Source organism: Myodes glareolus, chromosome 13, assembly GCF_982192425.1.
Source record: "Myodes glareolus chromosome 13, mMyoGla1.1, whole genome shotgun sequence".
Classification (NCBI taxonomy): Eukaryota; Metazoa; Chordata; class Mammalia; order Rodentia; family Cricetidae; genus Myodes; species Myodes glareolus.
The window spans coordinates 74714319-74729737 of record NC_142038.1 but is presented as its reverse complement, the minus strand read 5'-3'; the positions used below and the strand labels follow the sequence as shown (position 1 = coordinate 74729737).

Here is a 15419-nt window from a genome sequence, read left to right as displayed (position 1 = left end):
CTATGTGAGACAAAAGAAAAGAAGTATAAACCATCTAGGTATGGTTCGGTTAGTTTTTCTATTTTGTGTGCAGGTGTTCTGCCTGTATGTGTGCCTGTGCACAACATGTATGCAGGGCCCAGAGGCTAGAGGAGGGTGTCAGTTTCTCTTAGACTGGAGTTAGACAGTTGTGAGCTGCCATGTGGGTGCTGCTAGGGATCAAACCTGGGTCCTCTGGAAGAGTGCCCAGTGCTCTTAACAACTGCGCCATCTCTCCAGCCTCCAAATTTTTCTACCTTAATGCTTCAACTTCCTAACAACGCTGAAAGGCAAATCACTCCTGTTCTCTTCAAGCAGAGGTCATATGGATGAGGCGGAATCACCAGGAGCAGCAATAGCATTTGGCTCTGGTCAGTCAGCAGTAAAACAAAGGCCACCCTGTACTGCTGGGAGGGCTGGCTGCTTCCTCGTTCATCTCACAGCAGCAGCAGTGCACCCAAGCCTGCTGACAGTCAAGACTTGACTTCAGAGCAAACAGGGCAGTTAATCTGGCTAACCATAAAGTACTGGGAAGAAGTCATTTTTTCCTTGGATAATTTTGTATGCATTATGAATTATCAAGTGGCCATCAGTGCAAATTCAAATACAAAGGAATGTTCAAGATTAAAAATTTCTTTTAGAGTCAGGGTCTTCCAGCCTAGGCTGGCCTTAAACTAACTGTGGATGACCTTGAACTCTGGATCTCACCTTCCACCTCCCAAGGGCTGGGACTGCGGGGTTGTGACACCAAGCCCAGTAAATACGATTTTCTTTTAGCACGCTTACCTACGTAGCTGAGTAAGACGGGAAGAAATATCAGCCCGTGAGTGGCTCCGAGTAAGACCATGGCTAAGTACATCCTGAAGTAAAATATCTCAAAAATCTGAGATTTGGCAAAGGCCAACACCACAATTCCTCCAAATTTTGTAAGTGTGATTCCACTGAATACCTGAAGAGGTAAAAATGACTTGTTAGCCTATATAAACAAGCACATATTTTCACACAAGCCTGCCTTAGCTGTGGGCAGCTGCAGAACTACTGAGACACTGCTGTGAGCCTGGAGGAAAGAACTGTTTTGTCTGTGCGTATCCGAGAATGTCTGGGTGCAAACGTGTGGAGGCTGAAGACTGACTTTGAGTGCCTTGCTCAGTGGATCCTAATCTCACTGGAATTGGAGCTGCTGGCCAGTGAACTCCAGGGATCCATCCCTTTCTATCCATCAGAGCTGGTGTTACAAACGGGTACCTCTGTGTCCACCTTCTTATGTGAGTGCTGGGATTCAAACTCAGGTCCTCATGCTTGTGTGGCAAGCGCCTCACTGGCTGAACCATCTCCTAGTCATGGAGAAAGGTAAAAGCAATGTGTTTTCCAGGAAAACTGTATTCCGTTCTTCAATTATAATGGCCTTGGCTTTTTGATTCCAATCAAGCAGTATCTGATCTTAAGACAGAAACTAAAAAGTTAAAAGGTTACAGTGTGGGGGTGGGCAAGCAACATGCATGTGCGCTCAGGACAACACTGTGTAGTCATTTCTCATTCTTTCTTGTGGGTTTTGCAGAACAAGCACAACAGACCTGCTGAGACACCTTGCTGGCCTGGGAAATAGTTTAAGTATCTGACATCACAAAGCAAATGCTTAAATTTTCGTTTTACTGATATTCTCTATGGCAGCAGAGTGACTGATGGGGGGTGGGGATGAAGAGCTGCAGCAGGGACCTCCAGGAATCAACTCGGACAGCTCTGCAGGCTCTGGAGCTCAGGAGAGCCTCGCTGTGGCCACAGTGCTAGCTGCCAGCTCTCCCAAGTCTGACTTTCCAGCTGCCTAAAAGACCGCACAAACAAGGACAGTTGTGAGGAGTCAGTCTGCTCAAGGGGTGGCTAGCTATTTAGTCAGCTGTGGAAATCTGTCATTGCTGGGAGCTGCCATTTAAGGAATGGATCCAAATTCTGTTTGTCTCTCTTCCAAGAGGCAGCCAGTCTCTGAGAGGCACCCCCCAGCATGCCCCACCCATCCCGGGGCCTAGTATACTCACAGAACTACCCATGTGGGCCAGCGCCTCTTCGGCTCGGCTCACTCGGCTTCCTTTGGTACTCATGGTGAATGCTCTTGTTATATGGCTGCAGAACTCCACGGAAATGCCACAGCTCTGAAACAAAGCATTTCTGTGAGAACTGATCTCTTTCAGCTGGAAGTCTGAAACCACAGCAGGATACTCAAGTGCTCTAGGCGCTGCCTGGCGCTCCACTTTTCTGGAGTGACTTGGTTTTGTCTAGGGATTTCTGGGAACTTCTCATGGTTACCTGTCCTTCTCCACTAAGCCAGCACACTGCCACGCCTTCGCTGGGCCTGTTACCACTCTGACGGTGTTCCTATCTGAATGTTTACCTCTCGTTAACACTTTTTCAAGCTCATATCTTCTTCAATACTTTATTTTGTTGTTTTTTAACACAGCATTTCCCCACATAGCCCTAGCTGTCCTGAAACCTGCTCTGTAGACCCACCTGCCTCTGCCTCCCGAGTGCATACATCACCATGCCTGGCTACATCCTCAGTACTTTCTAACTACCTGGCAACTGTATGGGAAGCCCTACAGAATAACCTGGTAAGTAAGACTTGGGTGTCTTAATGTCATTCTACAGGTTGCTTGCTTGTTTGTTTGCTTTTGAGACAGGATCTCAATTTGTAGTCCAGACTGGTCTGGAACTCACTGTCCTCTTGAATGCTGGGATGATAAACATGTGCCATCATACCAGGTCATGGGGCCACATTTCACATCAGCACCACGAACTACACTGCTCACACTACAGCTGCAAACGAAAGGGGAGAAGACTGCGGCCATGAACTCGTGAGCCTCCTGCCTCAGCCACCCGAGTTGGGACTGCCCAACTCAGACACTGAGTGAGCTTCTGCTCCCAGATGGTTTCCGTGCTCCCTGGGCCCTGCCTGACTCAAGTGCTCATCCTGACTCTCCCTGTGCACTAAGAGCAAAAGCAGCCATGATATTTCAGCCCCCTTCAGAATGTATATGAAATCCAAGGAGCAGTTCATGCAGGAGTCACGGGAGCTAGGGACAAAGCGAGAGTACAGCTGGACTTACCATCACCAAGTTGACCAAGGAAACAGCATTTAGACTGATACCCCACAGCCACATGACACCGAACATGTTGACCAGGATCATAGCTATGGTGACACACATGATGACTGCTGACCACAACTCACAGCCCAGAATCACCAAGGTCACCAGGAATATGGAACCCAGAGACACGCTGAGGTTAAAGATGGTATCATCAATAATGGTCAGGTACTGCTCATAGAAGACGTAGAACACACTAGGAAGAACAGTATTTGGTTAGAGCTTGCTCAATCTCTGGGGTCTTCCTCTTTACCCCACCACCCTGCAAAGCAGGAAGACTGCTGAAAGGTGACAACCACCTGAGATTGGTATTGATGCACCCAGAGCTGCCCAACTGTCTTTGACAGCCACTGGCATCCAAAGCAAGATCCAATGTGACCCAAATGTGTGTTTACGTAGTTCTCACTTGTAAGACCAACTCCTGCTGCTTTACAAACACTTCCAAAGAATTCTACTGGCTGCTAGGAAAAGAAACAGCACCCAGGGCTGCTCTGGGAACCAACCTGGGCTGTGACAGAGTTAGTTCAGCTCTGCCTCAGAATTAGGACACACTCTGAATGGCCACACAAAGAAGCTGCCATTCTTCAACTGAGATCACGCTTATGCTCTGAGAAAAACATTTGTCTGTTCTGTCTTCCTTATTTCTCAAGGAAAAGGCAGCAGCAGCAATAAGGAAATAAAAAACTAACCCAGCAAATGAAAAGTCTGTATCAAAGCACTGTCCCAGGTCTTGGGCAGGGATCCCTGCCAGCTGCTGACTGAATGACTGGCATGTCCCTTGTGCTAGGCCTGCTCTCCTGTGTTACTTCGCCATGTGTCTCTGGGCTGTGTCTGCAGTCCCCAGTCCCCCACGGTTCCGGCCCTGCTCACCTCCAGTCCCCCTCACACTCCACTCCTGGCTAAGGGTAAAGCAGGTGTCAGAAGGAGAGCAAGGAATCTGCGGCCCACCCACCTCACCCCATATAGCCCTCCCTGTTTTACCTGTACGGGAACACACGGTAGTTACTCCCCTTAGAATTCATGGTTTCTGTGATGTTTCTGGCTACAAGCTGGGCTTTTTTCATGGCATCAATGTAGTCAGCAGAGGTCTTAAGTACAGTGTGGTAAGTCATGAAGTAAGTGGCCCCAACATAAGCGTCATCTCCGATGATGTTAACAGCAGAACTATAGGCAGCATGTCCCCTGAGGAAGAGCAGGGGGTCAGCACAGCTACAGCCCCCTTAGGAGAGCAGGGGTGTCAGCACGGCGATGGCTTAGAGTGGAAGAGTAGAATATGAGCACTCCAGGTGAGGCGAAGGCCCCTGACCTGGCTCTGAGGTCAAATGGATGAAGGAAAACTCCTGTCAAGGGCCTACAGAAGGCTTTACCTTATCTTACTATTGTGGTTTGTCTGGTACACAGCCGCTATTGTTTCGCTATCTGGTTCCATTCAAAATCAAACATGACGCAGAGCTGACCTAGTACTGCCGTGTAACAAGTAGAAAGGGCAAGGACCTGGACTTGAATCCTCCCTGGTAGAGTCCCCTCGCCTTAGCCCCAACCACCCCTCTGTGAATGGGCATACCGGCACATGCCCACAGGCTTACCAAAAAATACCCTCCTCTGTGAGTGGGCATACTGGCACATGCCAACAGGCTTACCAGAAAAAACACATGGGCTGGGCATTAGCCCCAACAACCCCTCTGTGAACGGGTATACCAGCACATGCCCATGGGCTGGGAGTGTCAATGGGTCAAGGCCAGTGAGGTGCTTGGCATGACACTGCACAGTGGATACTTGTGGTGATATTTTGTTTATGATCTAACAAATAGAGCTTGCCTGAGGATCAGAGCACAGAACTAGCCACAGTAGTTAGCCATAGTGGCCAGGCAGTTGTGGCACATGCCTTTAATCCCAGCACTCGGGAGACAGAGGCAGATGGATCTCTGTTACTTCAAGACCACCCTGGGCTATATGGAACTGATTCAGTCTAAAAGAGAAACAGAGCTCACACAAAAGCGCTCCCAATAGTTGGGATCCCACACCTTTAATCCCAGCACGAGGGAGGTGGAGACAGGAGTGATACGGCTGAGCAGAGAGAGGACTATAAGGCGGGAGGAGACAGGAGCTCAGAGCAGGCAGTCTGAGGACAGGATCGCCCTTCGGTCTGAGCATTGGGAGAGGGAAGAACTCTGGCCACTCTGCTTCTTCAGCTTTCACCCCGATACCTGACTCTGGGTGTTTATGATTAAGAATAATTAGAATTCATGCTAAAGATACTCCCTTTAGCTAATACTTTCTAATTGAATTCCAAAGAATTTCCATGCTTTCATGAAAAAAATTTCAGAATATCCTTAATCACAAGCAAAGCAAATTCTAAGATCTATTCTTTTTTTACTTTTTAGAGATAGTCTTTATCAGAACTAGCGGAAATCTCAAAACAGACATGACACACACAAGTAAGAAGACTCTCAGATGTGATTCTTACAAAACCAAGCACATCCATGTGAGTTATATCACACACGTGATGGTCAACTTTCACCGACAAAAGCTTCCAAATCAGTCCCTTCATCTTTAATATTTCTGGGCCAGGCATGGGCCCACATCTTCCTGTCCATGTGGGCAATGGGCAGTGTGTTAGTGTGACTGTAATTGGCCCCTGTAAGCTCATAGGCAGTGGCACTATTTGGTGTGGCATTGTTGGAGGAAGTGTCACTGTGGGGATGGGCTTTGAGGTCTCTTATGCTCAAGCTACTGTCCAGTGTCTGAGTTCACTTCCTGTTGCCTGGGGATCAAAGATGTAGAAATCTCAGCTCCTTCTGTAGCATCATGTCTGCCTGGACACTGCCCTGCCGCACCATGATGATACTGGACTAAACAAACCTCTACAACTGTAAACCACCCCAATTAAATGTTTTTCTTTATAAGAGCTGTTGTGGTCATGGTGTCTCTTCACAGCAACTGAGACCCTGAGACAGGTGGTCTGGCTGGCTTAAACTGTGCCAACACTACCAAAGCACAGATATTGTACCTTAAGCACAATGGAGCGGCCCTGGGCCTCTCACTCTCCAGTGTGTTCACCTTTGCCTCTGTCCACATGCCCAGGGTCAGGACAGGAACCACAGCATAGAGGGTTAAATCTGCTGAACACCAGGAGGTTTCTTTAACCGAGGGCTCTACTCTTACAGGACATTAATCAGGCCAGAGAAGAGACCTTTCCCATGAGTCTACCCCACCCCTCCAGCTCTGTGTCTTATTTACAGTTAAACAGGATGCTTATCTGACATGGTTCCACGGTACTTACCCTTTGCCACATTTGGGGTTGGGGTTATCGGAAAGGAACATGGGCAGGAATTTCATGAACTCTTTCCCCTGAGGCCTCTGTTTGCCCTCTGGAGTCAGAGGTCTGCATCGGACACAGGTTGGGTCAATCACTGGCAAAGAGGAGAGCCAATCGTTAGAAAAAAAGGGCCTCATGATTTTTAAAAAAAACAACAGCAACAACAACCACTTGAGACGAAGTACAGTGTTTTTCCGCATCTTTCCCTCCTTTAAAAGCTTCAGCTCCATGGAATTTCATAGTTGAGTAATGTCAGCCAAGTCATTTCATCTCAGGCAAACCACACAGAAACCTCCCACTAAAGTAGGTGCCCTGTTCTGAGGAGCACCAAAGAGCACAGGACTCTCTCATGCTTTCATGAAGAAAATAAATGTGGTTTGGACAAGCTGAAGGGTCGGACTGGGGAACCAAGTGTCCTTGTTTGGGTACGTGCATGCACAGCTGAGGACGGGGTAGTGACAGTGGGAAGGAAGTGCAGCCCACACTGACAAGCAGGCACCAACTAGGGCAAAATGAAATGGGTAAATGATGCCACCACTTCTGAAATTAAAGAAAGAAAGAAAGATGTGGAAAAGGAGATGAAGGTACCAGAAGCGTTGCAAAACTGGTGAGTGGCATTGTAGAGTCTACAGCAGGAGGACTGTGGTGCGACCCAGTCAAAGTAGTCGTCAATCCAGGACGAGGGGGCAAAGCCTACGTGGGTGCTGGAGAGAAGACAAAATCAATGACCGGCTTGGGATTCCTGGGAACTCCCGTTCCTTCTCCCCACCTGACACTGCTATACTGGTGTGACTGATATGTGGCCAATAAGCCTGCTTTGCTTACATGAAACTCGGTCTAACAGACTTTGAGATACAACAACAAAAAGCAACTTTCCCAAGAAAATCTGTTTTTAGTGCAAAATTTCAGGCTTGAGTAGATTCTGGCCAAGAGTTCCTCCTTCTGCCTGTTTCTGCTCTGAGGACCCAAACTGGGCTGGGCATGGTGGTGCACATCTGGTCTGTAACCCTACTGCCCAGGAGGCTGAGACGGGGCAAGCTCCAACTTCAAGACCAGCGTGGGCTACACAGGAGACCCTATCTCAAATACAGTAAAGAGGAAAGGAAGTCTAAAGGAGCAGGCGGTCCCGATACTGACTAGGTGTCCAGCTCAGCTGCGTTAAATATCTGCTGTACCAGGGAGTCACTGTCACAGCCCATGCCTCCGCACACCATGTTCTGCCCCTTGCGGGTGGTGTAGTCATGGCCTTCCTCCAGGACAAAGTACACAGGTGGGCCCGAATGCAGGTACTGACCGAGGGATTTGAAATAATCAATCACATAGGAATCCTGAAAGGAAGACCAAAGAAGGGAAAAGTATGGTTTGATGGGAACTGAAGGAGACGATGATGGCTAACAAAAAAAGAGGATGCTGGGAGCCCAAGCAGTCAACCTTGACTCAGGGTTCTCGTTCCCAGTCCCAGTGTGCACCTGCTGCTAAGCCCCAACCAGACCTCGGGAGACTGGCTGCTTCACCGTAAGGCTGTGCACCATGAAGAGCAGTGTGAGTGCACAGCGCCAGCGGCTACCGCAGCACAGCCCCGTAGTTCACCATCACCCCTTGCAGGATTTGCATTAGAAAGCAAGCATTGGGGGCTGGAGAGATGGCTCAGCGGTTAAGAGGATTGCCTGCTCTTCCAAAGGTCCTGAGTTCAATTCCCAGCAACCACATGGTGGCTCACAACCATCTCTAATGAGGTCTGGTGCCCTCTTCTGGCTTTCAGGCATACACACACAGAAAGATTATTGTATATATAATAAATAAATAAATAAATAAATATTTAAAAAAAAAAAAGAAAGAAAGCATTAACACCTGTACACATGCTCTGAAAACTCCATCAGCAGCTAAAAGTTAATGAAGAGAAGCACCTTACATTTGGCATTGAAAGAGACTGATCCAATCCAATTTCCACTTTGTTCACGACTGCAATACTGAATGACAGAACACCCACAAATACGGCTATCTGGAAAGAAAAGTAAATGGCAAGATACCGATTGCTAATATAATAATAAATTGAAGAATAGTAATAAAATCTTACAGACCAAAGAAAGACATGATTTTACTTTTGGTAGTATTAGAGGCTGATCCCATGCCCTGTGTAAGGCTAGGCAAGTACTCTACCACTGGACTACATTCCTAGTCCAAAGCCAGACTTTGCTAGAATATAAGACAGAAATCCCAAGGATACCCTGGAGGTGGTGGAACAAGTCTTTAATCCCAGCACTCGGGAGGCAAAGACAGGCAGATCTCTGTGAGTTCGAGGCCAGCCAGGTCTACAGAGTGAGTTCCAGGATGGCCAAGGCAGTTATACAGAGAAACCCTGTCTTGAAAAACCAAAAGAACCAAAAAGCCCTAGAAAGGGCCTGCTGCTATACGTTTTGTCTTTGTATTTTGCAGTGTATTAACAGTGGGTGGGACTGCCCTCCCAAGCCTCTCAGAAGGCATGTGACACACCTGAGTAGGTAGAGAAGACAGAGAGAAACCACAAAAAGTCCGTACCACAATTGGTCGCAGCCAGTCCTTCAGCAGAAGGGGGGCAAAGGAGTTTTTGAAGAAGCGAAACAAGTAGCTCTCAGAGGCCTGGACACCTCGTCCATCGTCAGCACCTCGCACACAGCACAGGATGTCCAGTCGGTTGTTCTGAGGGTACAGAGAGGACAAGGCTATGCCAAGACTGACTTCACCTAGACTCTGGAGTCCCACATATCCTGGATCTTACCTCTTGCCTCTTAATATCTAACCCCAGGAGGCTCACAAAGCAGGTAATCTGAAGGAGGAAGTCAATGAAGACCGCCAAGCCCGCGAACAGAGAGAAGGTGTGGACAGCCGGCACGGAGGACAGCGCCCCTGCAGGGAGAAGGAAGCGCTGTGACACCAGTGGCCTCAGGGTCTCAGGATCTGCTGCCCTGTACATCTGCCATTTCCTCCTGACCCACTCTACACTGATCATTTTAGGATCAAAACTATTTTTAATAGGTTGTCAGTGTTTAGTGGAATAAAGTTTAAACAAAAATCTAGATTCACCATATTATTTTGGGGCTAAAAAAAAAAAATCAAACATTATGATGCTGGGCTGACCACATGATCATAGAAACAGATATCGGCCTCTTTAGATGGTATAAATGCAGTCCTGGGGATGCCACAGCAAGTGGCGGAGTTTGCTAAAGTCACACTGATGCCGAGGCACCGACTCAGCTGTTGTCATTGACACATGCACTGGTTTTCTTAGGAAAGCGGAATGCTATGTCCCCGCTGCACCTCTGCCTGTCAAAGGCACAATAAAGACCACAGGTTTCAAAAGCATTTGCTCTGTAGAAATGAAGAGTGGCAAGGTGGCAGCATATCTCCACTGAAAGCTTGCCACCTAAGCCCAGCCTACAATGGCGTGTGGAAGAGCTGGCAGTCATGTGGGCACTGTGCTGGTGACCTCGGACAGTGTGAAGACTGTCTTCTTGGCACAGACTTCCAGCCTCGTTCAGCCTCTGTAAGGACCAAATCACTTTCTCTTTCCCACTCTGGACGTGCAGGGCGGGCAGCAGCTGCTCGGTGCTGCTCTGTACCAAACAAGGCTTGAGGAATTTACTCTAGCTCATTCTGGTTCCTCGGACAAGAAGCTCTGCTCATTAATAAGCCTGTTGCCCGGGGAGTTTGTGTTCAGTGAGGAGCCGGTCTGAAGTCAATGTGCATGGCACTGCTGAGGGTGGTGGCCATGTAGGGGTGTCATTTCAAACGCTAGCACTTGCTATAGCACAAGAACACGAGGTGGCAGGAGAGCTCAAGCCTCCGTCATCTTGGATCCCAGCATCAATAATCTTCTGGGACGCACAGGACAGAGGACACCGCCAACAGCCAGGACACTGCGGTCCAGCAAGCGATACTCAACTATGAAACAGCTCACAAAAGGGAGCAACAAACGGGGCACAATCAGACCACAAGCCACAGGCCTGGTACAATCTGCAGTGAAATTACCAAAGAAAAACGCCGAGGTCTCAGAAAAGGAAGAAAGGAACATAGTAGGGGCCACTTCCCCAAGGATTCTGCCCAGCTGCTGATCCAATGCCTCTTCCTGAAGACGCTCATCTCTCTTAAAGGAAAAAAAATGCACTATTAAAATTTTTCTATAACAGGAATGCCAGCTCATTCCTGTCTTGCATTAACTCGAGGGGAAAGAAGCGATGGCTGGATTAGGAGCTGCAGCAACTAAGCCTATGAATGCTGAGCGACCTGCGCTCATGGCTTCATGGCTGCAGGAGGGTGGATCACTAAATGACACTTGTATGTCACTGAGTCTCCACTCAGAACAAGCAAGGACCCCAGGCAACAGACCACAGTCTACAATGGCTGACTGTGTGGACACATCTGTCATGTGTCTACAGCATGTTGGAACCAATTCAATAAAATCTATACTTGAAATGATTTCCTTACTGTGTCGGTTCTTAATGCACACATATGAAAATGGTGTTTAATACCAAATTCTTATTTTGTATCTATTCCATACATTAAAGTAAGGGCTCAACTTCTTGGTCCCACACTGTGCAGAACAAATCAGAGGCACCAGGAGGTGCTGAGGAAAAGGATGTGAAGATTTACCTGGTAGGTCTGCACGAGAATGAAGATGTTGTCCACCCCGACAGCCAGCACCAAGAATGGGATGACTTCGATGACAATGAGGGTCAGTGGCATCCCCATGTAACTGAAGATGCCCAGGGAACAGGCCACCGAGCTCAGCACTATCAGGATCCCCGCGATGCCCAGTGAAATCTTAGAATCCACCTGATATCAGGCAAAGGCACAGATCATGAGAGCTTTGTCCGACCTAATAAGTTAAATGTACAGTCCACAGTGCGAGGATATAGGGGAACCTCCAGGTTCCCTAGCAACAAATGTCATACACTCACGGACAAAACGGGAAAAATAGTTTATGTGACATAAACCTCAGGTTTACAGTGAGGAAAGTAGATGCAGAAAACAGAAAATTATGAACAATTAGCATGAGGTTCACTGAAACAACACATCAGAGGCGGCTTCGGAAAGAAGGGATTAATAACAGGAAAACACGGCACATCCCAGTCCGGATCGCCCTCCCTGTGCCCCCGTACTCACCTGAAGCCTGCCACAACGCTGGATGTGTCCCAAGGCAAGCGAAATGTACAGAAACATGATGGCGTAGCTGATGGCAATAGTGAACACATCACTCTTACTTTCCCGATTCAGTTCATCTTCAATGCTTCGTTCGGCAATGAAAGAAATGGTCAGATTGGGATTCTTGTAGTTTTTCACAAAATTAATAAACCTAAAGAGTAGACAAGTTTTTATATTTTTAATAGAAAGTTATATGATAGTTGAGTAAGAACAGTCTCCTCAACACAAATGCCATCCTGCATCACCTCTGCCCAGGAGCCTTTTGTGGTGGTGCAGGGTGCCAGACACAAGATCCTGGCACTCTCGGGTCATGGTTCTACCTTTAAGTGTAACCCCAGTCCTGAAATGATCTACTGTTTAGAACATGTTTAAAATTGCCCTTTTTTTTTCTTCTTCAGAGATATGTCTCACTATGTGCCCAAGCTGGTCTAATATTTCTAAGTGATCCCTCTACCTCAGCCAGAGCACCAGGATCACTGGCACACACCACCACAGGAGGCTTAAATGGAGCATGTGTTAGTTAATATATATATATTCATAGGACAAAGTTTTAAAAGCAGATGTATAAGTTCAGGACAAACTGTCAGATTCCATCTAATTTCTCTATAGGAAATCAAAAGCTGCAAGGCCCCGAGCAGCCATAACAGACTGAGAGGAACAAAGCAGGACTCGTATTTTCTAGTTCCAAACTTACCACAGCGATCAAGAAAGTGTGGCACTGGCACAAGACAGACATACAGACAAACGCACACACATAAGGGCTGTACTGTGCCTGGTAAGGATGCTATGGCCACTCGACAGCGGAGAGAAACCCTTTCAGCAAACCGTTAAAGACAAATGCAAAGAATGAAGCTGGACCCCGACCTTGTACCATACACAACACTGACAGGCTATGAGTGGGAGATAGGGCTACTGAGGGCTAGCTTGACCTCCACAGTAAGACCTGGTCTCAGAACCAAGGGCTGGTTATGTAGCTCCACGGCATAGGGGCCTGGGTCTGAAAGATTTAAACGGATCAAGCAGAGGAAAGTTTCAGAAGAAAACACAGGACTAAATCTGTCATGGTGTCAGGCCGTGGCTGCGGGGACACCAAAGCAAGGCGACGAAAGGAAAGGTCTGAACTCCACAATGAAGGACGTTTGTGCTTCAAAAGTTCCAAGGGGGAGAACCACAAAAATGGAGAAAATATCTTGAAATCACATGTCTGATAAGGGACTGGCTTCTTCCTAGAATACATAACAGATTTTTATAACTCTAAATAATAGAAGCACAGAAAATTCAATTAAAATGGGCAAAAGGTATGGAAAATAACTTCATGAAAAAATGCTTGAGACTTTTTAATAAAGAAAATGCAAATCACAGGGCTGGCTCCAATGGTGGGACACCCACTGAGCATGCACAAAACCCTAGGTTCTGCCCCTGGCACCACACAAAACAGGGCACGGTGGTGCATGCCTGTGATCCTAGCACTTGGGATGTGGAAGTAAGGGGATCAGAAGTTCAAGACCATCCTCCGCTACACAGAAGGTTCAAGGCCGGCCTCGGTCTCACGGCACTGTCTAGAACACAATAAAGAAATCAGAAAGTGTTACTCAGTGCCACTCGTCATAACGGCCGGCATGAAAAGGTCAGATAAAGCAGCAGGCACAGATGGGTGTCACCACATAGGGGAAACTGCCAATCAGGTCTCCAAATAGTCAAAGCAGAGTTACTATAAGACCCAGTGATTCGATTCCTATGGCTATATACTCAATTCCAAAGGAATTAAGGCATGTCTGATCAAAGTATGTATATAGATATGCACAGAGCCATTCTTTAGAATAGCCAAAAGACAGATGCAACCCAAATGCGTGTCAGTGATAAATATATAAATAAAATGTGGTATGGTTATACGGTGGAGTATTTGGTTGAAATGAGAAACAAAGCATTAATACATTTCACTAGACAACCTTGAACACATTATGGCAGGCTTAGGAAGTCAGATATGAAAGTCCACATATATAGCCATATTCATACAGCATTCATAGCAGAAAAGTCTATGAGGACAAAAGGCAGACTTGTGAGGCTGCGAAGATGGGGAGAGCAGGACAGCTGAAGGGAACAGTGTTCATCCTAGCAGAGCTTTATGCTGGCTGAGGCCTAAGAGGAATCGACAGAAAGAGTGGATGCACAAAGGTCTATGAATTCATCTGTATTCTACATACAGATAGCTGTTTAAATCATCTGCTTCTAGGAAGATCTCTTCAAAGATTTCTTAGCATGGCTACCGCCAAGTGAAAATGGTCCTGTAACTCAGATCTGCTGCAATTCAGAGCGTGAGATCCAAGTGAGTGCACAGCCCGTGTCCAGCCTCATGAATGACTCACTCTTTCTCCCAGGCCTGGGCCCTCTGGAGCTTCTCTGTGTCGTTATAGTAATTGCTGACAGGGAAGGTGATCACAAGAGCAGTGGCATTATTGTAGTTCTGGTCTAGAAAGCAAAAATAGGACATAAAAGAGCTGAGTACTAACATGCAAAGTCGAGAAACACGAGTTGTCACAGTTCCCTGCTGATTCTGTCCCCACTAGGGCTCCCTCTGAGCAGTGGACACAGAACGGGTCTATGTATGCAGTCAACAAATACAAAGCGTTCTGACAGTTGTCATACAGGGAGAATGACCTTTCATTAAAAAAATTAACCATCAATTCTTGTTTACTTTCCCCTTTTATAATTTTTTGGTTTTTTATTAATTATGCATATGAGTTTTACTTTGATATTTGCACACATGTATATAATGTATTTTGAGCACGTCTGCCCAGTGACCTCGTTTGCACTCCCCACTCCTGACTCTACGCCTTGCTCTTCTAGTCCCTCTTGGATTTTCAGGTCCTCTTTGAGAGGAGGTCTCTGCATGTAGCCCGGACTCACCTGGAACTCGCACTGTAGGCCAGGCTGGCCTTGAAGCCACAGAGATCCATCCACCCGCCTAAGCCTCCTGAGCGCTAGGATCACACCTGGCAGTGGTGGCCCCTACTGTCACGGTGTGCACTGTGAAATCGAGCCAAGCGGCAGGACGGTCGCTGAAGTCCCTCTCCTAACTTTTCACTCTATTCCCCGTCCTCCTGGAGCCTGGGAGCAGCCAGCTGTGGGCGGTTTCAGGGGCACACAAGCAAACTCGCGTGTGTATTCTCCCCTTCCTTCTTGTGTCTTGGAACCCTCTGTGCCACACATCTCAGAACTCTGGAGGCTGAGGAAGGTAAGTCTGTGGCAGGCAGGGCCACCAGGCCAACTTCTAGGCCAGTCTGAACTACACAGTAAGGTCCTGTCTCCAAACACAAAACAAAACCCGCAAAACAAAAAATGTGTCTTAAGTGATTGCTCCATTTCAGTATCTAAAAATACAAAGTGCTTTCTTATTTCCAGCACAGTCTAACCAGGTCCCCACTGCTAGATATCTTTGCAGTTTTTAAAATTACAAACAAAATGACTACAAAAGCTGTCTACAAATATTTGAATACACAAAGTTCCTATTTGTAGAATCAACCTTTCCGGCCATTTTGATAAGTTCTTTCAAACTTCCCTATAAAGTTTTGATCATGTATCTAAATCTAACAAAATCCTGGGTCCCACCTGTACACACACCAGGAACAAAGGACAGAAGAAGTCGTCCCTGCCTGGGGTTTACAGTCTAATAACTAACCAACAGGGTCTTCTCAGTTCTCTGGCTTTTGCCAGTTTGTTACGTACAAAGACTGAAGTGATCTTACTTCACAAATAGAGGTGAACTT

General features: G+C 47.1%; 1 protein-coding gene across 2 annotated transcripts in view; it reads right to left on the bottom strand.

The window, feature by feature from the left end:
- Npc1 (NPC intracellular cholesterol transporter 1) overlaps positions 1-15419 on the bottom strand; it is a 45210-nt gene that overhangs the window by 750 nt on the left and 29041 nt on the right. For both annotated transcript variants that reach the window (XM_087896253.1, XM_087896254.1), the window contains exons 11-24: positions 14019-14121; positions 11614-11803; positions 11101-11283; positions 10480-10594; positions 9230-9357; positions 9010-9150; positions 8384-8473; positions 7609-7799; positions 7060-7175; positions 6436-6565; positions 4134-4334; positions 3117-3348; positions 2052-2165; positions 805-967 (exon numbers count right to left, since the gene is read on the bottom strand). In XM_087896253.1, coding sequence (XP_087752379.1) covers positions 805-967; positions 2052-2165; positions 3117-3348; positions 4134-4334; positions 6436-6565; positions 7060-7175; positions 7609-7799; positions 8384-8473; positions 9010-9150; positions 9230-9357; positions 10480-10594; positions 11101-11283; positions 11614-11803; positions 14019-14121 — 2097 coding nt within the window. The remainder of the gene's footprint in view (positions 1-804; positions 968-2051; positions 2166-3116; positions 3349-4133; positions 4335-6435; positions 6566-7059; positions 7176-7608; positions 7800-8383; positions 8474-9009; positions 9151-9229; positions 9358-10479; positions 10595-11100; positions 11284-11613; positions 11804-14018; positions 14122-15419) is intronic.